The sequence below is a fragment of the Bombus vosnesenskii genome, unplaced genomic scaffold (genome assembly GCF_011952255.1).
Source record: "Bombus vosnesenskii isolate JDL3184/JDL3185 unplaced genomic scaffold, Bvos_JDL3184-5_v1.1 scf7180000013265, whole genome shotgun sequence".
NCBI classification, from domain to species: Eukaryota; Metazoa; Arthropoda; class Insecta; order Hymenoptera; family Apidae; genus Bombus; species Bombus vosnesenskii.
Window position 1 is genome coordinate 5385793 of NW_022882925.1, and position 25239 is coordinate 5411031.

Here is a 25239-nt window from a genome sequence, read left to right on the forward strand (position 1 = left end):
CTGTTAAATCTTCTTTTCCTACGTGATCGACGCATTGACTTCTAGACATTTCGATGGAAAATCTTTGATAATAGTCGAGGGAAGTTTCCATTAAAAATTTGTCTTTCTTCGATCTTCCATCGCGTTCGTGTTTTTTAAACGTAGACAATCCAACTTCGTTAGGTTCCATGCGGTTAGGTTAAAATTAGAATGGAAAATTAGGACTAAGCTCGATATCGTCGAGGTAGAATTATGATTGACATTAAAAGAGAGTCAGAAAGTCTGTGGTAAAATATTAGGTCATCCTGTGAGTGACGCAGTCATTAATTTTCATATACTTTCATATACAGATGGAAATAAAAAATTACCCGTTGACAATCGATTTTTAGAATACATTACTTTTCCTATTAAGTTTTGGAAGTTTCTCCAATTTTCCGTTACTCCGATAGTAACAACTCTTGTTGTTTTAAATTGGTCCTTTAAAAAAAGCGCATTGTGGGATGACTCGATGCATGCGGTTACAGAAAGATAACGAGAAAATGGCAACTTTGATTTATTTTCATCTCGGTTCGCTGAAAGAAAATTTTCCTTCTCATCCGTATCGTGACTTATCAGAGTTTCGCAAGATATAAAACGGTTTAAGAATTTTCCAATTTCGAGAAAAATTATTTCCATCGTATCGCTTAGAGATTTTGGAATATTCGTTAACGTCCATAGAAAATTTTCCAATTATCTTCGATAAGAGTTTGTTTCGTAAGAGTAATTTTCGTATTTAATAAGAGTCTAATAAACGAGAACTAGAAAAATTTCTCGAGAGTAAAGACGTGGCGTATCGATGTTGGAAATATGATTTCGAAGATAGAGGAATCAGACGAAAAAGGAAAAGCAGAATGCTTCGGAAAGCGAGAGGCACGAGGACTGACAGAATCCTCTGTACACCTATATACACGAGTTTAAATCTCCTTTGTCAGCCAGAAGTCAAAGGTTGATCTCCGGAGAAATTCAAGGAAGAGCTGACTTCGAATTTACACCGCCCCTCGGTATTCCAAGATAATAGAAATTTATCGACGTACAGAATATATAGGAAAAAGTTCAGCAACATAGTCTTTCATAATTCTTCAGCTTTTGTATCGTACGACATCTACGAGCTTGAAACTGTTTCACGTACCAGAAATACGATTATTCGGCTTAAGGATACGACAAACGTATTGTACATAGTTTACGAAAAACTAAACTGTGAGGATGATTAAAATTAACATTAATTAGTTTGACTTGTGGGAACATCAGATTAAAATAACGAATCGAATTTTATGGTAAATTTGTTGAATTTTCTATATTAATATCCTTTTATTTTAAATTAAGATTTATGGTCGTGTTGACTATTAATGTCATGGATGACTTGGCACAATTATATTCATCTTCGTTATAGTACATGCAGAAATTGGAAAATTTGTTTACCTGTCTGATTTTGCGTGGTACATATAATGAAATTACACATGATAAATGCGTATAATATAATACATACATATATACAGTGACACACTGAAAGTCATAAGTTTCAAAAAAGTTATTCCCTTTTGAAGATCGTTCGAACACTTTTCTTCTATCTCGCTTCTGTAGTTGAGCATAAATTTTGATTTTTCTGAAGGATGCAATTACATTGTGACGTTAATATTTCCACGTGAGTTCGTGATTTCTTTTATATCGCCACTTCAATGTTCGATTTAGTGCAAAGTTCTTATTGGAAAGCTCGTCGTATAAATCTTACAACGTAGCTAAAACGTCATACTTTTGTAGGAGGTGCGAATGTGAATAGAATAGTAGGATTAACGAAACATTTGGTTTGGCTTTAATTCAAACTGGACGACTGGTACTATCTTAATTTCATTCATTAAACGAAAGACGTCACATCGGTTGCCAAGTGTTCGTCCCTGAGAAATGAATTTATTTCTCTTTCTAACAGCCAATTCGGATAATGTGATTTACTCTTGGCAGAGTTTGGAGAAGATATCGAAATTAATCTTGATCTTGAATCGTTTGGTAAGGCGAAGAAGCATGTTAAGGACAAAATTTCCTTCCGACTATTGAAGATCCTTTCATGAACTGTATTAGATTTGGAGTAAGTTTAAGGTTTGTACAAACTACGAACCTTGATGATCAATTCTTAGGTCAATACTCAAGCATTCGTTTTATAATAACAATTTTTCCATTTTTATCATCAATTTTTCTACGCTTTCGATCTTCTGTGATTCAGGATCCGCGACTTTTGAAAATCATAGATAAACGTATAGATATTGCCACGTTACAAAATTCGAAGAGTTGGATTTTCAAATTATCTCACAAGCGCCCTAATTTTTACTCTTAACTTCCCCTAACTTTCCGCTTACAACATTCGAAGCATCTAAATTTCTTAGCACGACAAACCGTGGAATTTCAAAGATTTCTCGGCAAACTTCATCGAAGCGATCACCGAAAAACAACGCCAATTATCGAAATCCAAGTTTTCCAAGCTTTTCGCTCCCAATATGTATGCATTCCAATTAAAAAAAGAAAAAAAAATGAAAAAAACAAGCGAAACGATCAGAAAGGGTTTGAACGCACAACTTTACGTAACATGGGAGATTACGACGCGTCACAATGGACACGACCGACTTTCGATAATTGATCCCCTCGATCCATCTGAATAATCACGATCGTACAAAGGAAAACCGCGTTATCATCTGCTCGAATCGCGTTCCCTTCTAACAAATCCCTCCCCCACTTTTCTCGATATCTCTAGCAATTACCATTTCTCGCTACTCTAACCGATTACATAATCGATCGAGGAGAACAAAACTATTTTCGCGACAACCGGGGTTGAAACGCTTATATAATAAAATTACTATTCATCTTTGTCGTTCACACGATTTTTCCATTCTTTGCATTTGTTTCTCCTTTTCTTTTTTTCCCCCCATTCGTTGAACGGTGATTGATTATAATTATAAGCCTCTGTCTATGTACTCGAACGAGCTAACGAGCTTACCTCGGGAGTGCATAACGAGCCAGTCCCATCGCCATTATCGCGATTTACTCGGAAAAATTCATCGATTGTCCCGTACGCGTGTGTTTCGTCTAACGAACCGTTCTCGTTTTCTCGACCTTTGACCAGAACAGAAAATCACGTTTCTCGCCTTCAACGGCCCTCCTTCTTCTTCGTCCTTCCGTTCGTTAGCTCTGATTAGGTTAAATATATAGGACGATAAGTATGCCAATTATACCACTAATGGACGATTCTTCCTTGTGGCTCTTCGTTATGCAGATGAATCGGAGAGAATTCGATGGACGGGTGGAAATTTTAAGAATGGATAAGGGTCGAGGGATGCTGGACGACGAAGATCTGATCGAGGATTGACAAGAAGATGGAATTAATCGCGTCCTGGTGTGTGACATAGTTTCGATTTTTCAAATTGACGGCTTGGAAGATTTAAGGCAGGCGAAGTATTTCTGACTATAATTTATTTTCATAGAAATAGATTTTTAATCGCGGTATAGTTGAGATTTTCCGTAGTTGTAGAATCTATATGGGATAATAGCATAGAAGAAAGCTCATGGAGATTATTAACGCGCTGTACGAGGATCTTTTTTCGCTAATTACTCGCACGAGCCTCGTCAATTTGATGTAACACCTGAGGGTGTTCACGCTATTACTTATTATTATAGCGTTCTTCCAGTAAACGATAATTGTGAGGAGAAAATTAAAGAGGAGAAAGACGAATGGTTCAGAGTGATTTTTTTTTATGGAAACCTTCCTTTCCTTTTTGCATACATCGAATTTTCTCGTTGTTTTCAAATACCAAATATCAAATTTTCAAATATCAGAATTTCGAAAAAACGTATTAGGATAACAGGGTCGAAAACTGATTGCTAGTTTCAAAGATATTGTAACTTGAATTTTGCAAAATAATAAATTAATGTTAAGCTAATCACTTTTCGACCGTGTTACTTTAATAATCTGGTATCCTGTTTCGTAGAATGACGAGAGGATTCGATGCATGGGAAGGAAAAGGAAGGTTTCCATTAAAAAAAAAAAAAAGTGTAACTGCAAGAGATGATGTCATTCTGTCATTTGTAGAAAGATCGATCCGGGACTTTGTGACTCTTATCTTTTCTGATATGGAACATATACATTTAGTATAGTTTAATGGCAAGACATGCGACAGAAAGGTGTGACAATGTTTGTTACATAAAGGGCCCTGTTTATCAATTTAACATTATTCTTATCGAGTCTATCGATAGCTAGTATATCGCTTTGTAATTACGCCTGCACGATAATTATACATTCATTGTACAACTTCTTGAGAATGCAGCTAGACGTGTATTGCTTCGAGTATCAACATTTGGTGTGAATATGAAGAAGGGAGGAAGAGACGTTTGTGCCTTCTCTTCGTGCTTCTTCTCGCTGCGAGACAAAGCTGAGATCATCAAGATGGAAGCAATGCGAGGTCGAAAACGTGTGAATGAAATCCGTGAAGGAGAACTAACGCAAATGCGTGTGAACGACGAAGAGGAAAATGAATTATTTATCTCTTCATTTGTTCATATCGATCTTCTCATTGTGTCAATTCGATGCGCGAGAGACACAGTTGCGAAAATGAGCGACTGAGAATTAAAATACCTACACACGCGAACCAAATAAACATTCTGCGTTGTCATCCAATTTCGACTCACAACTGCCTTCCTTGTCAGTTCGCTTCTCTTGCCAATATTCGTAAGCTGCCTCTGTCTTTGATCAAGTATCGTTGAATTGATCGAAGTTGAATTAAGAACAATTTATAAATGATGATCGAATTAGTCGATAATGCTAAGACTCCGAACTAATAAAGAAACTGACCGAATAATTTACTTTTAATGTCACGCAAACCTTCTTCGTAAATGAATATAAAAAGTGACGGCGAGAAAAGAACACGCTTAACGGCACGTTACTAAAACGATCATATTCACGCAAATGATAATTGCTCGTGGACGACGTTGTAATTAGTAGTTTTAAACTTCATCGCAGCATTACGGCACTTCTTTGCAAACATACGATCACGTTCCATACTAAGCACATGTTTCATATACTACCTTCATTCCTCCATCTCAAATGCAAAATATTAAACTATGTTATCCGCATAGTCTTCGAGAGAAAAATGGTCGAGACAACGTATGGTCCCATTTATTATATGCCATTCAAAGTGGTTTCCCTATAAAGACAGTGTATTTTCGAAATCTTTTTTCTACCTGTAGCACATTTTTTGTAAACTCCACACGATTAAAATACGCTTATTCGAAACGTTCTTTGTCACATGGCCGCAAACGGCAGAGAACTAGCGAGTCGCGTTACGTGGGACACCCTGTATACGCGATATGACCTTATTTTCGAGTTATAGCTTATTTTGTGTTGCAGCAATCTTTTGTGTAGATAAGACCAAGAATTGGAATGTTGGTGTATACTGCTTTTGCTGCGTGGTTTGAGTGTCGTGCAAGCGCCGCGTTATGAATGGAGCAGTCAGTGTAAGGCTGCGTGCACACAGGCGGCCGTCTTTCTTTCTTCCTTTTCCTATCAAGAAGAAACAAAAACAGACATACAGATCACGGCGATATCGCACGGTAAAACGTCGCCCGTCGAGTTCCCGCGTAAAAGCCTCGCACGTCCGGTGCAGCAAGATTATTCCGAATTTATGGTAGTGGCGTCGTGAAAATGAGTTATTCACAGAAATTGCGAAACGTCTGACACGCGTCTTACGTATGGATTGCCGTAAGAACTAGGTATCTCTATAATATACGGTGAACGGTTTCTGAAATGCCATTTGCCCGAGAGGGAAATGTTTCGAAGAAACAACGCGAAAGAAGCTGCAACTCGAAAACCAAGTCGTATCTGCTGTACGTTTATGCAAGTTTTTCTTCTTCGTTTACCCCGTACCTTCGATTCGCATAGTCTGAAACAGCCTGTATAATTTATATCAGAAATTCTATAGATTTCAACAAAACTCGGGAGCGAATGAAAAAAGCTTGCTCTGGCTGGTCATTTAAATGGAAGAAAAATTCATTTGAAAGATCGTGCGTACAAGTAGATGATTCGTTTTCAAGGATACAAAGCAATTCCGAAGCTCCGCGATTTCTACCGCTTTTTACATCAGAAACGTGTGTAATTATCAGAGACGAGGAAAGAGTAATTACGCTCAACGTTCGCATTTAATTGGTTGACTTTGCGTTGGCGAAATAAGAGGCACGAACTTTGCCAACAAAAAGAAAAACGTGTCACTTTTAGAAACTAATTGGACCGAGGAAAGAAGTTTGCTGCTTTCTGAGAAAACGTGCGATATCCATCAATATTAACTTGTAATTATCGCCGAGCTTCTGACTCGTAAGAGGCTAAACAAGGGAAGATCATCTGTTCTTCTTCCATGTTATATTTATAACAGTAGCATAATTTATGTCTTTAGCGACCGTTCTTAAGGCTAGATTTAAATAGAGCATTCTTAACAGAGATAATAAAGAAAAGGAACTCTGGTATTTCTAATGTTACGTAATTAATTAACATAGATAATTAATATATAAAGCAGTGACGCAAATTGAAATCATTTCAAGTTTCTCGCCTTCAGATGTACATAATACTATTGAAATTTCGTAATTATCTTCGAATTTTGTTTTCTCAATCCTCGAAAATCGAGGCTTCACGCACAGTGAAACACATTTTCATCCTGGTTCGATCCTTGGACGCGATCTCAGCTCGTTGCCTCGTTAACGTGCATTCCGTGATCACAACATATGCTCTGTACACGTCGTTTCTTTAATTGTCAGGTGTCGGTAAAACATACAGGCTCCTCCGCGCAATTTATAACATAAACGCTTTATGACGGTAGCAACATCTGCTCGTCAGCTGTGAAGTTATCAATTCTCGAGTCTCTATGGTGAAGAAAAGTCGTAACCCCTTTGTCCATAGGATATAACGACTATAAGGAAAGAACACGATAAGTCACATTTGCTGTCTTTTTTTCGCAGAAACACCTTTGACATTCAGTTTGCTGTCAGTCGGTAATAAAAATGTTACCAAAATTGTTCTTTCATTTTAGACATAAATATGTATGTATTTTTTCAACTTTCAATGTGTTCAAAATTTTGCTGTTTAGTTTTCACGTTGCTTGCCTTAAATTATACATTTGGCTTTTACAGAAGTATACGTATTTTTACACTGTATGTACTTTGCCATTCCATTCGAAATTCTCAGCATGTCCTAACAATTTATACGTTTTGTTTCATTTGAATTTTAATTTAATATTGATAATTATGTAAAATACCGTGCGTTTTTCATTTCCTTTAAAATTGTCACCGTATTGCTCTATATTAATAACTATACACACGACTTCCGCAAAACTGATAATATTTTTTCATTGCTTTAAAATATTGCTTAATAATTATATCTTTGGTTCCTATAAAACTTGTTCAATTTATCAGTATCACCTGTTCTTAGAAAATCTCCGAACCCAACAGCTCGTTTTCATTTTCAGTTATTTCTATTCGATCACAGAGTGGTATTAGAGTAAAAAAATCGATAAGAACGTGCTCGTCATGTTCTTATCATGCGATCTTCATATACGAAGCGCCGTTCTTAATAGATTTCGTTGATCAGCAGGCTTGGACAAGGTCAGTAAAGTGGCGTTAATGTATTTTAGAAGAAAAATAGTAACAAACAAGGGGAAATATCGTTGGACGTTACGAATATCGTTTGGTTACGGGCATTGTGATACTATTTTTAAGCGCATATCGAATGTTCCACTTTCGGACGAGCACATAATAAATTGCTTTCTCTTTTGTCCGCCACGATATTTTTGGATCTTGTCAATGCAATCGTGGGTTTTGCCGATTAAATAAGTCGCGAAACGTCACTTTTCAAAACTAAATATAATTGCTCGATTCTATTCTTCGTTTTTTCCCTTACTTCCTGTGTGTGGCTCGATTATAAAAATTATTTATGTTCGTATAATTATTATTATATTCGTATAAAAATTATTATTGTTCGTATAAAAATTGCAGACGATGAGGATTTTACGAGTTGATAATTTCTCTTCTTATTAAGTCATTAGCGTTTGGATTTTATATTTCTACGTTATCAGGACTTTACTATTTATCATTCTTACGTTAATATAATTATTGTAATAGCAATTTTCCGTATCTAAGACACGAATATTTAACGTTCTTCTTTCTACATGACTCGTATTATAATTCTCTGTTTCTAACGTACAATTTCGAGTATTTTAATTCTCTATACGCAGTGCCATATTTGTAAGCTACCAAAGTTTCCACTTTTAATTCTTAAATCCCTGGTATATAACAAATGAACAAAAGAAACGTTCGTATCTTTGAAATATTAGTTAGATCAACTTTCATTATATAAATTATTTTTAATATTAATAGCAACAAATATTATTCAATATTAATAGCAACGTTAGATCCATAATCAATCCAAGTGTTACAAACGAATTAAAAGAAGACATTCACAACTTTGAAAAATTAGTTGAATTAACTTCAGTTATATGAATCGTTTTTTAACATCAATAGTAATAAACATTATTTAATAACACATTTAATAAACACCAAAATTAAATCCATAGACCGTTACAAACGAATAGAGAATGCATGGACAACTTTCAAAAAAAATTATATAGATCAATTTCAGCCATATGAATCATTTTTTACTATTGACAGCAATAAACGGATTCGTATGAAACCTAAAACTATTCAGTTATTTTTACCATTGATTCGATTATATTCAACATATCTCACTGAAGCAAAACAAAAACAAAAAAAAAAAAAAAAGAAAAAGAAACAAAAAAGGAATCAGAATCAAAGATATTACCATAATTGTCGGTATTACCATGATTTCACGGGAGTAGAATTTCACATTTGTCAGAGTAGAGTTAGCCTTGGAAGATCCAGGGGCCAGACATGTGAAAACGAGAACTTTCGGCAATGGACTTTCTCCTCCTAGTGAAATGTGCCTTGGCCGTTTCTCCTACCGCGGCTCCGGAATCGGTTCGCCACACCATTCGCCCTCTTTCTTGTTTTTCTCACTTGGGAAGGGCCGTTCCCAAAATTTTGTCAGTAACTCGGCCACGAAAAGCAGCACGCTTGGCCGAAATGGGACCGCTTTCTTCCGGACACCCGTTAGACGAGTTCCACATTCTTATTTTTTTTTTTTTTTTCGCGCTCACGTTAGCCACTCCCGGTGATCAAACCTCGATTGAATAAATCTGCTCGCATACTTTCTTCCCTATTATTTTAATCCTCTTTTTCGGATTCTTTCTCCTCTCTGATTTCTGTAAGAAAATTTTAAGGTGGTGCTTGTTTGAAAAACACGTGTCGATCAGATTTCGAATCTTGGAAATGTAGAGGATTGGATGAGACGTTGGGAGCTTTTAATTAATAAAGTATTTTTTGTAGGATGTAGTAACGTAGTTTTGAAAAATTTTCTTTTAGAATTTTTTTTAGAAATTTATCGATAATCAAGGTGACTAGTTTTTAGAAATCGATTGTAAAATATTTACCCTGATTACTCTGATTTTTATGCAGCTTATTATATCAATTTCGACACTTTGCTGGAAAAAGATTTTCCGAAATTACATAATCTACAAATTAAATATATCTAATACACACTAACGTAAAACATCTCCATTTGCTTTAAATCTACTTTGAATTCTTCAACAAAGATCAAGGAAAGTGTTTAATACGTAGTTTCAAAGAACTATAGCAAGTAAAGATCATAACAACGAAATTCCATCGGAAACCGAGAAATATCTCTAAAACCACGAAGCGTAACCAGAAATTCTAACAACACGATTTCTCTATCCATGATTTACAATCACAACAAGTGTTTTATCCATCGGTATAAATCGTTCTATTATCATGGAATTGAAGAAAAGCTGGCCTAATTCACGAAGCATCCCTGATTCCCGGGTTGCTTACGAAATATGAAGAACGTGTTGCGGTAAATCAGTCGGAACGTCTCACCTCTTTTCTCCTTCGCTCGTGATACACCAGGAGTGAAAGGAAGCGGCAGGATCAACAGGTTGTCTCGATTCCCATTTCGTGTAGCATCGTTAGACCGTAGCAACAGTTTAACCTTTAGCCGGGAAACGAAAGCGTCTTTGCCCGCATCGAGATCTCCGGCCTCGTTCGAAAAAACCAGACATCTTGTTATACTAGTTTTCATCGTTTCTGACGTCGTAGTATTGGCACAAAGTAGAGTACGAATTGATACAATAATACTTCAAAGATTCATGTAGATACGTTTATGTATTTCTTTTGGTAAGAACAGAATCATAGTTGAGTTTATGATTGACGGAAGAAATATAGAGAGGATTTTTTGAGTAAACTGTTGTGAGTCAATATAACTTGATACAGATTTAACATAGTAATAGCAAAAATGTATTAAGAGTCAATATATTTGATATAAATTCAATATATTATACTTGCTTCAGATAGATAGAGATAGAAACCATAGTTGATTTTTATAATTAATAGAAAAAATGTAAGGAGATTTCTGGCTAAAGTGTTAAGATTCAATGTGCTTGATATAAATTTGATAGTAATAGTGAAGTATTGAGATTCAATATATGTACTTTGATAGGGATACAATTTTAAAATAAAGTATGGCAGTGATATTAATTTATTCAATGCAATTTTATAATTTCATATTTTTTAATATAGTCTAAACAAAATATCAAAACTGTGGTATACATTTCCTCAATCCTAAATTAATGATCAGACTGCGGATTCTTATGCAAATTTATATTTTTATAAATATGATCAACATACTGGAATCTAAGTAGAAAATTGTTTTACCTACTAAATATTATAGAAAATACTATGCTATCGGTATTTTATATATTTTTGCACGTTACCTGCATCTTGCGCATTTTTGCGACTTTAAATTTCTCATGAATGCACAAAAATCTGCACTCTACACAAATAATACTTAGACTTGACCTACGCTACATTTTTATTTCTCTCTCTTTTGAAGCTCTTCGCTATCAATTCTGTATTGAGAATTCTAAGTAGGTTTATTAACGTTAATTAGCGGCGCAAAGGCAACTTAGATGCTTATTAGACTAGATTATTATCATAGTGTATAGCTATTGCAGTATACATGCACACACATGTACATATAATGTATGTAAATAATAGGCAAAATATCAGTAGTTAGATCTGGTAAACAGATTTCGGTAATTCGACCAGGATATGTCTGAGGCTAGTACTTTAAACTCGATAACATTTCCAATAAAAATTTACACAAACAATATTGAAAAAAATTTGCGAATATCCTCGCAAATTTCCCTACTTATGTTCGACCTCGACGAGTAAACAAGGAAAGAAGACTAATATTTTCGGGATCCATTCATTGTGAAACACGTTACCTCACCTCGACACTCGCTCGTTCTCCCATTATCGTAATCCAATTAGGTCGATGACACAGCAGAAGTCGATTCATCGTGGCAAAACAAGCATTCCAACTAAAAAAGGTATATCATCTGTTGGCTGACAAAAGGGAGGATGTACAAAGAACAGGGAGGAGGATATACTTTTGTTGGTCGGAGAACACGAAGGCGACGGCGATGAAAATAAAAAAAGGGGGAAGGAGAAGGATGAGTAGAAAGGATGAAAGAAGGAAGAATGGACGAATGTAAGGAGGAAGAGACGACAACGAAACGGAGGAGGAGAAAGGAATCCTTCCGTGACCCGCACGAGGACTGCTGGCTCCTCGTGGTTTCCGCGTTCGCACAACAGGCATCGCGTTTTACGGGTACGGGACCGGTTCACCGGTGATTCAGAGCTTTATGCCGGTTCCAGCAGAATTAACGTCGGCATCTTCCCTCCACCGTTGCTTTTTTTCCCTTTCTCCAGCGAGGGAGCGACGAAGAGAAAGGTCGTCGATGCGAACGAAAACGAAATGGGAACTCTTCCAAGTTGTCCGGTGAAGTAAGAGCCATCGTTTTCTTCCAGCCGTATTCGACAACACCAAGATGTTGCTCATTTTCTTTGATTTTCTCGTTTTTCTGTCACGATGATGAAGCGTTTAATGGAGAGTAGACGTGGTAACAGCTTGCTTTAGGAATATGACAATGTGATATATGCTTTAGGATTTGGTCGGTATCTACGTTCTTTTTTTCAAACTTGGATATTTAGGGTTATTTAGGAAGGTAAAATATCGTTTTAAAGAGTATTGCGAAAAATTTGAAGTATTTTTAATATCTACGGTAAAACTAAACACGAGGCTGATCCACAGCTAACGAAGCGACAGAAAGTAAATGGTAAACAGTTGAAAAAGAAGTTTAATTCGATGTCTATTAATAAGATATTCTAATAAAAGAAAAGGTTATGAAACTAGTAACGTTAAAAAAGTTCAACTTGTGGTTTGGCTTTGGGTTACATTAAACTGTAATAGACGAATCACGAAATAAAAGTGACGAAATTTAATACGGTTTATGCCATATTTTCTAAATTGAAATAAAAGTGTTTATCATTGTTTGAAAAAAGTCGAAGATACCGACTAAATTGTAAAGTATTGCAGGTGTTGAATAATTGAAAGATCTGTTAGTCATTCATGCTCTATATTTGTTTTAAATACTTGCAGATTTCTCATACAAGGTATGTGTCATATATGCATAAATATCTTTTAAAATCAGCGTGGCATAGATACTTCGAGAACACCCGCTGTTTCGTTGGTTTTCTTTGATTTTTCCTCTTGAGGTGGTAAATGGTGTATTCATTAGAAATGACAAAACACAGTAGTAACACGTGTGTTGCGCATAAACATTTTGTATAATCAGTGTAGCATAATTGCACGTATAAAAGGTAAGAAGGGGTAGTAATACTTAGTAATATTAAAACACTGAACACCATCAGCATTCGAGGACTTTTAAATATACCTGATTCGTGATTCTAATTCGTGATTCTGATTCGTGATCGTATCACTTGGACAAAAGCGATATTTTAAAGAATTCTCACATGTTCGTGGAAGATTCATTTGTAGATACGTGTAAATTCTTCTAATCAATGTGAGGGAATTCTACATTACGAGGATGAATGAAAAGATGCGATTTGCTAAGATAAGGGGAAATTCCCAAGTGACGTGATAAATTACAGAATTAGCTCCACATTAAATGCGTTAATTGCATTGAATTATAATACATATGAATTATTATAATGTTCAGTTTGAAAATTCATAGACAGGGAAACGCAATTTTGAAAGTTTCCGAATCGGTCGTAAATCTTTTTTATCGGTCATAAATTAACAATTGAAATTAGAAATCGAAATTAGGGATTGGAACTAAATATCGGAATTAGAAATTGAGACTAGAAATTGAAATTAAAAATTGAAATTAGAAATCGAAAATAGTCGCCGGTACTCGAGACGATCTAAGGAACACGCGAATAGAAGGAGGCGACAGTGTGGTGCGTGGCCGTTAGAATCTTTCTTCGGCGAGGAAACTCTCTCTGTTCCCCACCTTGGAACCACCATGAAACAGGCCTGTCCCCTCTCGAACGCCACGGCGTCGCGGTATTTCGCCACTTTCGATTTTACACGGCGAGTACGGCCGCTCCGTTACTGTTAATTTCATGGATCGGTCACGATCGAAACCACGCACCAGGAAGTGGGTCGGGCCCGACATAGAAAACGGGGACAGCATCAACTGTCCTCTTCGTCCGAAGCGTCGTTTGTTCTAGTTTTCCCTTTTTTCTAATTCGTCACGCCATCGAAACGGAAAGTCGTCTGTGGTAGCCTTCCGATAATTCTATGAGACACGAATCTTGAAAAAAGTATTTACAATAGTTGAAGAAAGTATTTGAACGTTTATCAAAAAAACTCTTCGATGCATATATCGTGTATGTATTATATTAAAAATATTTTGAAATTTCATTAGCGCCGTGTCATGATCATATTGGTGAAATTTGAAAACGTTTTAAAAATGTAAAAAGTGTATTTGGTAAAGAATTAAAGAATTAAGAATTATTAAACATATAATCAGCGCTAAATAAGATATTCAGCCTGAATATCGAGGCTTATTAATTGCAACTTCTATGTACATTTTTAGATTTGTTTCAGACTTCATCAATGTAACGATGGCAAATGAATTTCAAAATCTGGAGGTATAATACGCGTATAATGTGTTCATGAAAGGTTTGTACAGGTGCTCGAATACTTTCGCGACTTATTACGTGTTGTAATCCTGATTTTCGAGCACGGATCTTGTTTGATCCTACCGCCGCCAGTTCTTACCAGTAGAAAGTTCCGAACTGTGGTCAGACACCTTCGGTAAGAAGCTAGAGGAATCGATCTGCCATTTTTTCTTCGATTGTAATGGTTTTTGCGTTAGAATTAGCAGAACGAGGAGTCTGAGATCTCTTATTGTTGCTATTTTTGTTTCATAAATTTAACTTTATCCACTTTTACAATTATTTATATACTGTGATTTTAACGTTGAAGATTTCTAGGTTTAGTAATATCCGCAACTGCCCAGCGACATTGCTTGGTAATATAACGAAATGTACATGGTTTAATCGAATAATTTTCGCGAGGAAATATCCGAAAATAATTGGACCCCGAAAAATAAACAAATCCATCTTTAACCTACCATTCTCGCAACGTCAGAAACAGAAAAATAGGAAACACAAAAGACTTCATCAACGTCATAACGGAACTCTGCTGGAAGACTTAGAAACTCCGAACCAACTCAACGTCGCTGTGCTTGCCATTCTAAAACACCCAGAGAGACGACCGCGGCCCGGGGTTTCGCCTCGGAATACGGAAGCCCCGTTTGCTTGGAAGCCCATTGGCTGTCGTTATTCTGCGAGGAAAATCGAGAAAACCACTGGCGGAGAACGCGCAAAGAAACAACCAGTCGTAGAACCTCCCTCGAAAGACCGCGACCTAACCTACACCGTGCGAGAAACTACCCTTACAGGCTTTCATATTCGCTTCACAAAACAATTCTCCTATAACCTAGCAAACTCTGCGCGTATAAGAAAGAACAAGGACGAAGAGGGACAAAGATGGATAGAGTAGGAAGTGGCAGAATCTTGCGCGTAACACTCGAGTAGGGGGAGGGAGAGAGAGAGAGAGAGAAAGAGAGATAGCGTGGAGAGGGTGTGTGGTGGGAGGTGAGGGCGGGTAAAAGCGGATGTTTGGTGAACGCGAAGAAGACGACGGGTACGAACGGGTTGTGGAGGAGGGTACGGACGTACGCGCGTGTGTGCTCGCGAGAGAGAAACGTCGCGTGGTCTCTTGGTAGGGAAGCTTGGATGTATCGAGAGAGGGAGTGACACGGAGAGAAGGGAGAGAGAGAGAGAGAGAGAAAGAGAGAGATAGAGAGAGAAAGGAATACAGATAGCGCGGAACGTAGGAACGTTGGCGAGTGGCAGTGTCTTTCCGGACGCCGCAGCTTCGAGTCACGCACGCACGGTTTCTCCCTCTCTCTCTCCCTCTCTTTTTCTCTTTTTCTCTCTCTCTCTCTCTCTTTTTTTATTCGTTCCTGTCTACCTGTCCGTCTATCTATCCACCTATCTGTCCCTCCCTGCCCCGTTCAACATTTTACCCCCTCTCCATCATCTTTTGTATACATACATGCGCGTATGCTCTTTCTCCCTCTTGGTTAACGTTACCCTCTCCCTTCCTCCTGAGAAACTCTGTCCATCCCTCTTCACGGTCTCAGCGAGTCTGTCTTGCTCTCTCTGATTTCCCTTGGCGGCTCCACTCTGCCCTTCCTCGTGCTGTCTCTCCCGGTCGGAACTTCGCTTCTCAGGACGACGTCGAGGCGCGTGATCGTCTCTCCCCCACCGTTAGGAACGCGGCCAGCGAGCCAATCGGAGCTACGCTTCCGGCTACGGTGACGGCCCAATGGGCGAACACCGGCCACGGATAGACGCTGACGATCGCTGATTTTGACAGTCGACACACGACGACGATAGTAGTACACCGTGCCCGTGGCTGGCCGCTGCCTTCTCTCCTTCCCGGCCGAGAACCGAATCTGCTCTTCCTCCGGGAGGTCCTTCCGCGGCCCAACGGATCAGCGGTACGTTTCAGTTCTCCGACGAGGTTCAGTGTGTTCGAGGCGCGTACCTCGGGACTCGCGCGCTCTGCGTCTCGAATACCGGTTCATCGGCTAGCGACAGAAATCCTGCCATCGGTGTGTTGATTTTGAACCAACGAACTGTTGATGTTGATTTTGGACGATGATCTTCCGCACATGAATTCGGTGAACGGTCGAGGACACCGTTGCAAGAGGGGAGAGATAGGAAGAAGGAAAAGTGTGGTCGAATAGAGATCACGTGGCCGAAGTTGAGATCCAAAGATCCCTGGGAAGTTGCAAGATTTTTCATAGCGAAAGACCGTTGTGGCCCTTCGACATCATCGGAGTTGCGATTTTCCTGGTAGTTCTCTTCGGTTCGTCCTCTCTCCGATTCTCTCCCTCTCTTGTCGACGATTCTCGGCCTGGTGACAAGTGTCCGTCCAGTGGCAGCGCAAAAAGACTGCGCGGATGACAGCGAGCGGATAAAATTACGCGCAGATGCTGAGACAAACAGAGACAGTGGCGACCGCGAAGCCTCGGTAGTGTGTCCCTAAGACGATCCTCGTCAGATCTGATAAGTGTTCTCTGCTTATTTTAAACGAATATCACTCTAAATCGAATCGAGCTAGTCGATAGAGGCGAGAAAATCAAATTGTCAAACTTTCTGCTTCGATCGTCAGATCGACCGAGGGAATCGAACTCCGTGAGTGAATTCGGTCGTCGTATAGTAAGAGGAAAAGACTAACTGAGTGACAAGGGAGACAAAGTAAGGGGTGATTTAAATGCTCGCGTGAAAGCAACCGAATGAGCTGCGTTATGGAGTACCAGCAATTGCCGCCACCGCCGGTACCAGGCGTGCTGCACCAAGCGCATCATCAGCAGCATCAGCAACAACCGGTGCAACCGCCCCATCCTCACATCGTGGTCGCGCCTGCGCACCAACAGCAACCCCAACAACCACCACCGCCACCGTTACCGCCCACCTCGCACGGCCATCAGGTGCACGCGCCACTTCCGCCCATCCACGAGGACAGCACCAGCTCGCGTTGGAGCCAGTACCAGCATTTATGGAGGCAGCATCATGTATACGTAAATGGTACGAGGATTCTGTGTTTCGAGGGAGTTGAACAGGTTTTGTCAAGTTTCAGGTTTGGTAGGAGGACGTTTGCTACGATTGTTAGGATTACGAGGTTTCCAGTTTCAGCATTTGAATGAACGGCGCTTTTATCGTTACATGACGCGAATTTCTTGGTTTATGGGCTTTCCGGATTTGTAAATTTTGATTTCCAGGATTGTAAAATCTTAGGATACAGGTTTCTAGATTACACGATGTTAGTATCGTTAGCTTTCAGATTAGATATCCTCGAAAGTTGATCTTTAAGATCGTTGAGTCTTACGGGGAGACAACGAGAACTGCGTAATGTCGAAAGAGTCGGCCGTTTCGATGCTTTATATGGAAGTTGGTAGAACAACCTGAAATGAATTCGAGCGCGTGACTTTTGTTCTCCAGAAATTAATCGACGAATTGTGTCTTTGGTACGGCAATTTCGTACGTTTTAAACGTTCTTATTGCGATTGCCAGGCACAAAATTGAAAAATATGCGGGAGCACTGTAATAAATAAAAATAATCGAGAATTTTTCAAAATAAATTACAAAAATTTCAAAGAATATATAGTAAGAAGATAACAAAGTGTATAACAAGATACGAAAAAATTTTATTAGTTTCTCAAAGTCATGCGCTTAAATCATTTTAGGGCTGTTTTGTCATTAATCTAAACCATCGAATGCACCTGCAGCGAACACATTCGAGAGTAGTTTCTGCTAACTCCTTCTGGTTAGATTCTCTTATTATATCAGAATTAGAAGATTGTTGACAGGGTGATACAATTTCGAAATCTGCGTGTTTAAGCTTTCAAATTGTAAATATCTTTAGCGTTCGATTTTTAATATCGTGCAATCTTGGTTTGTTAGTTGTTGGAATTATAAAACCATCGATTTTTTAAATGTTTTTAGTATTCCAGAATCATAAATTTTGACTTATAGGGTTGTAGGTCTTTCGATTCTCGGTATTTTAGTAATCTTGGTTAATTAATCTTAGCGGAATCATAGATTCGCGATCTTTTCATTTATAGAATCGCCAGTGTAGCGGTTCTTAGAGTCGCAAAATCTCAATTTTCCACCTCGTGCATTTATCTATCTTCCCGCGCAGTGGTTCTTAGTTAAAATCCCGTTAAGCAGTATATAAGATCAAGAATCTTCATAAATCTCTCTATAAACTCCTGTAACAAGTCGTAAATCCATATCTTAAAAAATACTCCGCTGCAACGTGCTGATTCTACTGCTTTCCAACCAGTCGTATTTTTCAATCGTTAAGAGCATCATACCATCGATATATCGAATCAGTCTGATTTCCAATTCAGAAGAAACTTCGAAGTACGAAATTATCCGGCAACGAGAACAATCTTTCTGTTCTTGCATTTTAACTGATAGTTTTTGGATCCTCTCGTAAAATATCGTTCATACGTTTAATATCAAAAACAGGGCTGAAATAATCCTTCTTAAACCGTGAAATTATTCCACGAAATGATAGGATGATTTTAGACAATTTCCGTGATGCATCACATTTTTAACAAACCCACGATATCAATTCTTATTCTCGATTAAAGGCACATTCCTTTGCTTTTCGTTCTGCTGCACGTTTACGATGGAAATAACTTTATTTATATCGATAATAGCTAGTTGATTAGATGTAGACTGTCTGGCACTGACATGTGCGGCTGCAGATCGTATTGTCGCTGTACGTGTGCGCTGAAAATGGCGATGCTCTGAACACCAGTCTAAAGAAAAGCAATAAAAAAGAAAAGGAAAAAAAAAGACAGACGCAAAGATGTAGAGATAGAGAGAGTCACGTAGGTTTCGACACGTGACAAACGTGGAACAGGTTTTCGTCGTTTTTCTCGGCCAACTCTGTTGCAGGAAGAGTCGAGCATCGCCAGTCGAATTACCTTTTGTAGCAAAAATTACTGCATCGTGTGTCTGTATTCGCGTTATCTCGCCATTAAACATGTAACTTAATAAGGTATGAATATTAAAAAGCCACGGTCGCCTTGTTCACGTACAGCAGTTGACAACTTGTCTAAAAAAAAAAAAAAAGAAGAAAAAAGAAAAACTGGTATAAATCACAGACAAGGATTGACGACGTTTTATAAAAAAAAAGGGGGGAAAATGGAAAGGTTTTTTGAAACTAGAAAGAACTTGATTTCTCAACCTTTTATTCACATCACAGTTTCTTCCTGCTTTTTTTTTTAGAATCTTTCTGTGACAGAAAAAGCCGCGTTAAATTAGAACGTGAAAGATCACAGAGTATTTTCAGAGTATCTTCAATTCACAAGCCATTGATCATTTAATATAATCAAGGATATAATGGTGAATCCAAAATGAAGTTTAATTTTGTTAATATCCCTAAAACATTATCATTAGGAGACTTCCTCTTCTTTTTTTAGTAGACAAAACAAATCTATACTCAACCTCCATTTGTTGATTCACCAGGAATACGCGTAACGTAAACGTATAATCGATTCGTACACGTGTTAAGATTGTTCAGCTTGTTTTACAACTGGTTTCGATATCGTAATAAAAGTTGGAAGGAAAGATCGATACACAACGATAGATTCGCCTAGAGGAGGCAGAGTGGGCCATTTGGTTAATTCGAGAACATGAAGTTGATTAGAAAGTCGGAGAAGGATAACGCGAGTCCGCGATAAAAGGAGAGAGTAATCGCGGAATAGAAACGCCCACCTGTTGCTTACACCAGGTTGCCTACATTTTATCCACAATTATCACGACGTGATCTATCAGCTTATTTAGCTTAGATCATTCCTGTAGAAACTTTCTCCTTTACTCTTTTTCCTCAACTTCTTCATATCGCGAATCACGATCTCGCAATATAAATAATTCCGATGTTTTCTCCTCGGCTGATATTTTTATCGACTTATTGTCCGAAAAACCGCGTTTGATGGAAAAACCGCGAGATTGACAGCGTGATATGCGATGTTTAAAATCTTGGAATTTATTTCATTTTGAGTTTCGAAATTCGGTTGAGTTATATCGGCGCTTGGCATTGATAGCGGCGCAACTCGTAAAACTTCAAATTTGCTTTTATCGAATAGAGGGTCTTACATTATGTTTCTATATTTATCATGTGAAACGGTATAATCATAATTCCATCAGTTTTGCGTCAGAGGGCAAAATTATTACTTGTGCCGCAATCAACCTGGCCTTAGCTTTGCAACAACACTGGCTCGTTTTCAGTTGTTTTGTGACGCTGCAAGTGGCGTATCTCGTGTCAACTCAACCTTATTATGTCGTTCAAATGACTCGTACATCGAAGAAGATTTCTTCGTACATTTTAAAAAGCCTCTCCTATAAAACGAACGTTTTTTTTAAATTGTGTCACGAACGTTTTTTTAGCGTTGAAAGGCTGGAAGGAAACGCGATCACAAGGCTGTCTAATTCTCATTTTCATAATTCCACAAAAAATTGAGAAAATCAGAAGATTCTTTATTTTATCGCACAGATATTTATAAAATTATATCAAAGTGTATTTCCGGGTTGAGAGCTATTTCTGTATTCGAGATTAAAAACACAAAGTCGAGTCACGTACGTAAAAAAGCACGAGAAGGCGATAAGGAGCGTAATTTCGGACAACTTGTTGAATCTAGAATTGAAGAATCTAGAAATATAGAAGAAGAATACATATTTATTTCTACAAAGGATTAAAAGAACAATCTCGATATTGGCTATTGGAATTTTAATTGCTTGCTGTGTGTTTGTCCGTGATCTTCATACGTAATATTGCACAGATGAATCCTTGTTGGATTCATTTTAAAAAGAGAAGATGCACTTGTAGCATTCTTTTTTCAAAACTTTTTGCTTCATGAAATTCTCGCGACAATAATAATGATTTGTCATGTTGCAGGTAGGAGTTTGATCTCAGCCTTTTATTTTCTTTTTCATACATGATATTCTTGTGTTTGTAGTTTGTACTTTGAGTTTCCGATGAATCTATTAGTACTGCGAAAGTTAGTTATTAACAAAGCGGAGGTCCGAGTTAACGGGTTCGAAGATGGAGCGTGAATGAATCATACGTGTCCACATGCGAACGTGTGAATTCACCTATGCACCTATCCTACTTGCGACGGAATCGACTCAAGGCTATTAACATTTGCATCCTCCCACGTTTCCCACTTGAGCCTCTCTGTTTTCTGCGCTCGTCTGTTTCCTCTTGGCGTTCGCTTGCTCGTACAAGCATGTAGAAACACGCTGGGAATTAAAGATCCTTTCATGTACCTTGGAAACTTAAAAGCTTCTGAAGCTTGCTTTTAAAAGCGGCAAAAATATCGAATATATCGGAATATTGAAAACTGTAGAAATTAGAGAATTATTCTTAAAGACGAAACTATTCGCTAAAAAGGATTCATTTAAATTTACGTTTTAAATATCAGATAAGTTTTATGAATAATTTTATAAACAATCTTATATCCATATTGGATTATTCGCGAAGATTTGTAGATTATAGGACATAGAAAAATCTGGAGGAATTAGCATTTCGTTGAACGACGTGTGTTTCTTTTCACAATTTTTTCCTATTTCCCGAATACCATCGTGACAACTTTGAAATTTTATTCAACCGTCTATTAAAGAAATTGCGATTATGACGAGCAACTAACTGTTTTTCTTGGATTCGAAGTAGATTCAGCGACTAAGGTTGGAAGCTTCACGAGAATCCGGGAAATGAGTCGGAAAATCCAACCGCGTGAAAGGCGATGGACGCTGTGAAATGGCAATCGTGCAATTGGCAGCAACAGGCTGGAAGAACTTTTAGACCTCTGTTATTTTTAACACGTTAACTGCTTCAAGAAGCTAACGTGCGCATCTCGCTTGGCCGCGTTTAATAGGCCTCGAAATATGTCGTATTATCGCATGCTGGCAAGTTCAATACGATCTTCCTTTTGCTATTTTCCTCTATCGAAAAATATTACGCAAATGATCGCAGTTTTTCTTTTTGCTCTTAATAAATTATTATTACGATGCAACATATGTTTATATTCTTCGTTTAATAATCAACGTAAGAACAGAACGATTTTACCTTACAACGTGATACATCTTTTCGAACTTTGTATTACAATTTTCAAAATACATTGAAATTTTCTAATCATATTATTATGACTTAGTAAAACATTGTAATTTATATGAAACAGTTTCTCGTAGATCGAAAATTCCGAATCATCGAATACAAAGTCATAAAGAAACTATTTGCTGACATTATAAGTAAAATGTACAATAAAATATATGGATGTTACATGGAAATCATATGTGGTGTTGTAAATGGTGGTAATTTTGATATCTTTTATCAAACATACCTTATCCATAGGGAATCGTTTGACTAGCAAAATATTTATGCTTCCATCTAAAAACGGGCAGAAATTATAATTATAATTGCAATCCTCTTCGCAAGTACCTCCAAAATAACATCAAATCGCTTTATTAGCTTCATTGGCTTAAAATTCTAAAACCTTCGGGGAGAATTAACGGCATAATCCATAATTAATAACCTGTTAATTCACCAATCTCTATAATTTCTAAATTAATATATTTCCCACTGATTTCGTCAATTAATATTAATCTCCATCGTTGGAATGGTAAATATCCTTATCTCCATTTAAAAGCAGATAAAGATTACAAACTGCAATTCTTTTCACCTATACTTCTTAAAGATCACAAATCATTGCATTATCTTATCCGAATAAAAATGTTGAAACTCTCACGATGAAAATCAAACGATCTCTATCCAATAACTCGTTGATTCAATACTTTTAATAATCTATAAATTAACACCCAGAAGCAGCAATAGGTAACAATCGTAACCGCGATGCTCTTGGCAAATAAAAAGTCACAAATTCCTTGTTAAAGATTACAAATCACCGCGTTACCCTGTTAAACTTCAAATTCCAAAACTCTCAAAGGCATGATCAAAAACACGACCTGTGGCTTTTCACTTCATCGATTACAATTAGACCTGCAAATTAGACAATACAAAAACAAAGAAAGATTACAATTAGACCTGCGATCCTCTTAAAAGTCACAAATCACCCTGTTACCCTGTCTGACTTGGAATTTTAAAACTCCGAGACAGAATCAATCTAGACATGATCTATATCTAATAACTTGTTCGTAAATCGATCGAAAGTGGAGGAGAGAAAAAGGAAAGCAATCTGGATTTGAATGTGAAGCGACAGAAAAAGGAAACTTTGGTAGACGAACTCGTTGATCGATCGTCATTCGACGTCGTTTAACCGCTCGTTTAGACAGTACATAGTTGCGTCCATGGCGTGTGTGCAACACGCTCTTCTAAACACTAAACGACCTCGTGAGCTCATTGCAACGGCAGTGTGCCGGCGTTGTTGTCGGGTGTGTGCGCATCGAATTGTCGCCGGACACAATGGATCCCGAATGGGACTGCTTTCAGGGGCACAATGCCTAGGGATGGGCGGACCAGCCCGTCCTGCACTTTGACGTTCGTTCCAACATGACAATGACGAATCCGGGGATCGTGTCATTCCTCGAAATACGCACTTTTTAATCTATTACAACATTAAACTGTCCTTACGTAATGCTTGTTCTACGTTACGTTTAATTAGAAATGGTTTTGTGGTCTAACGTCCAATAGATGAGGAACATGCATAAGAGAAAGTAAGGCAATAATAATGGTTTATGTGAAAATTTGCCAGTTAGCAGCGAGCTATCGTTGTGTATCGTCTTTGTATATTTCGTGTCTTTGGATTTCTTATGTTTTCAGCTTCCACAATTTATTTTGAATGATACTTTTTGGGCAGACTAACGAGGAATTTAGATGAACTCCATAGCGTGAACTAGGGTTTCTAAATACGAATTTCTGTTCGTCTTTTTCCTTGTGTTTATAATCCATTGAAAAACTGATTAAAAGCGATCCGAAAGCATAGATTTAAACTGATGCTAAAAATTAATCGAAATAACTGTCAAACCGCCGATTTTTACGTATTTGTGAAAAATTTGAAGATGCGGAAATGCATAGAATGCAGTTAATTATACAACAATATATAGAATATGCAAACTACAGTACCTGCTACAATGTATAGTAGGTAAAATAATTTTTTCCCAGTCTTTCTAATTATATTCGCAAAAATACAAATTCGTCTAAATATCCACTGTTTGACTATCATCAACGTGCGAGAACTTCATCAACATCAAAATCTATAGAATTACTTATACAAACATTTTCCAGGCTGAGGGACAATTTAAGAAAAAGGAGATTTCATTTCTGAGAAATATGTTCCCTTTTCTTTTTTAACATTAGCACTATCTCTACGAAGAACCAATTGATATTAAATAGAGAGACTTGGTATTCCAGTCTGGTGTGACTATTACAAATTCGATTGCATCATATTGCAAGTAAAGTAACGCTCAAGAAGCATAGCATACTAACAATAAGTCTCGCAGCGATGAGTTTTTAAGGAAACGTTCGCTCTGGCTTCTTTACTGATGGAATGGTATAGCGGTCTCACTTGTTTGCTTAGATTTCCTTGTCTGCTCATATGCTGGCATTGAACCATCTTTTCTTTCCGTAGTAAAGTGGAATTCTGTACTGCGTTTCAATTTTTTTTCTAACACGTTTTTTGAAATTCAAGATCACGAACTCTATTTTATTTGTAATAAATTAGAATTTCATATTTCTCTTCAGTTTCTGCTGTGATCATCGTAGAATTCAGAATAACAAAACTTCGCTTCGTCTACGATATTATCGGCTTGCTTGGTAAAAAACGATCTAAGTGTAAGAGTTATAACGTAATATAAGTGTCTCCGCGTCATAATCCTTGACTAATTAAAACGACTATAAAATTCTGCCGGCAAATGAAACGGTCAGTAAACACACGAGACAAGGCTCTAATATAATCGATAGTGCAAGTCGATAGAAATTAATATCGGGAACGTAGGCAGTTTCTCTGACGCAAAGTGTAGGCCGACCTGCGACCTCGATTTATGTAGCCGTTTACGTCGCTGATTTGACGACGAGTTTTCCTAAAATCGTGTCTTAAATTAAAGCCCCGTTGACGAGTCTTTGCGAGACGAAAA

At 37.6% G+C, this 25239-nt stretch overlaps 1 protein-coding gene across 9 annotated transcripts in view; it reads left to right on the top strand.

Moving 5' to 3' along the window:
• Positions 1-25239, top strand: part of LOC117243122 (thyrotroph embryonic factor) — a 100956-nt gene that overhangs the window by 16544 nt on the left and 59173 nt on the right. Inside the window, exon 1 of one of the 9 annotated variants that reach the window (XM_033510358.1) lies at positions 15460-17163. The exons of 6 other annotated variants lie outside the window; for them this stretch is intronic. In XM_033510358.1, coding sequence (XP_033366249.1) covers positions 16872-17163 — 292 coding nt within the window. In that variant the 5' untranslated portion in view covers positions 15460-16871. Of the gene's footprint in view, positions 1-15459; positions 17164-25239 lie in introns of those variants that run through there. 2 more of the 9 variants (XM_033510357.1, XM_033510359.1) reach the window with 2 other exon arrangements.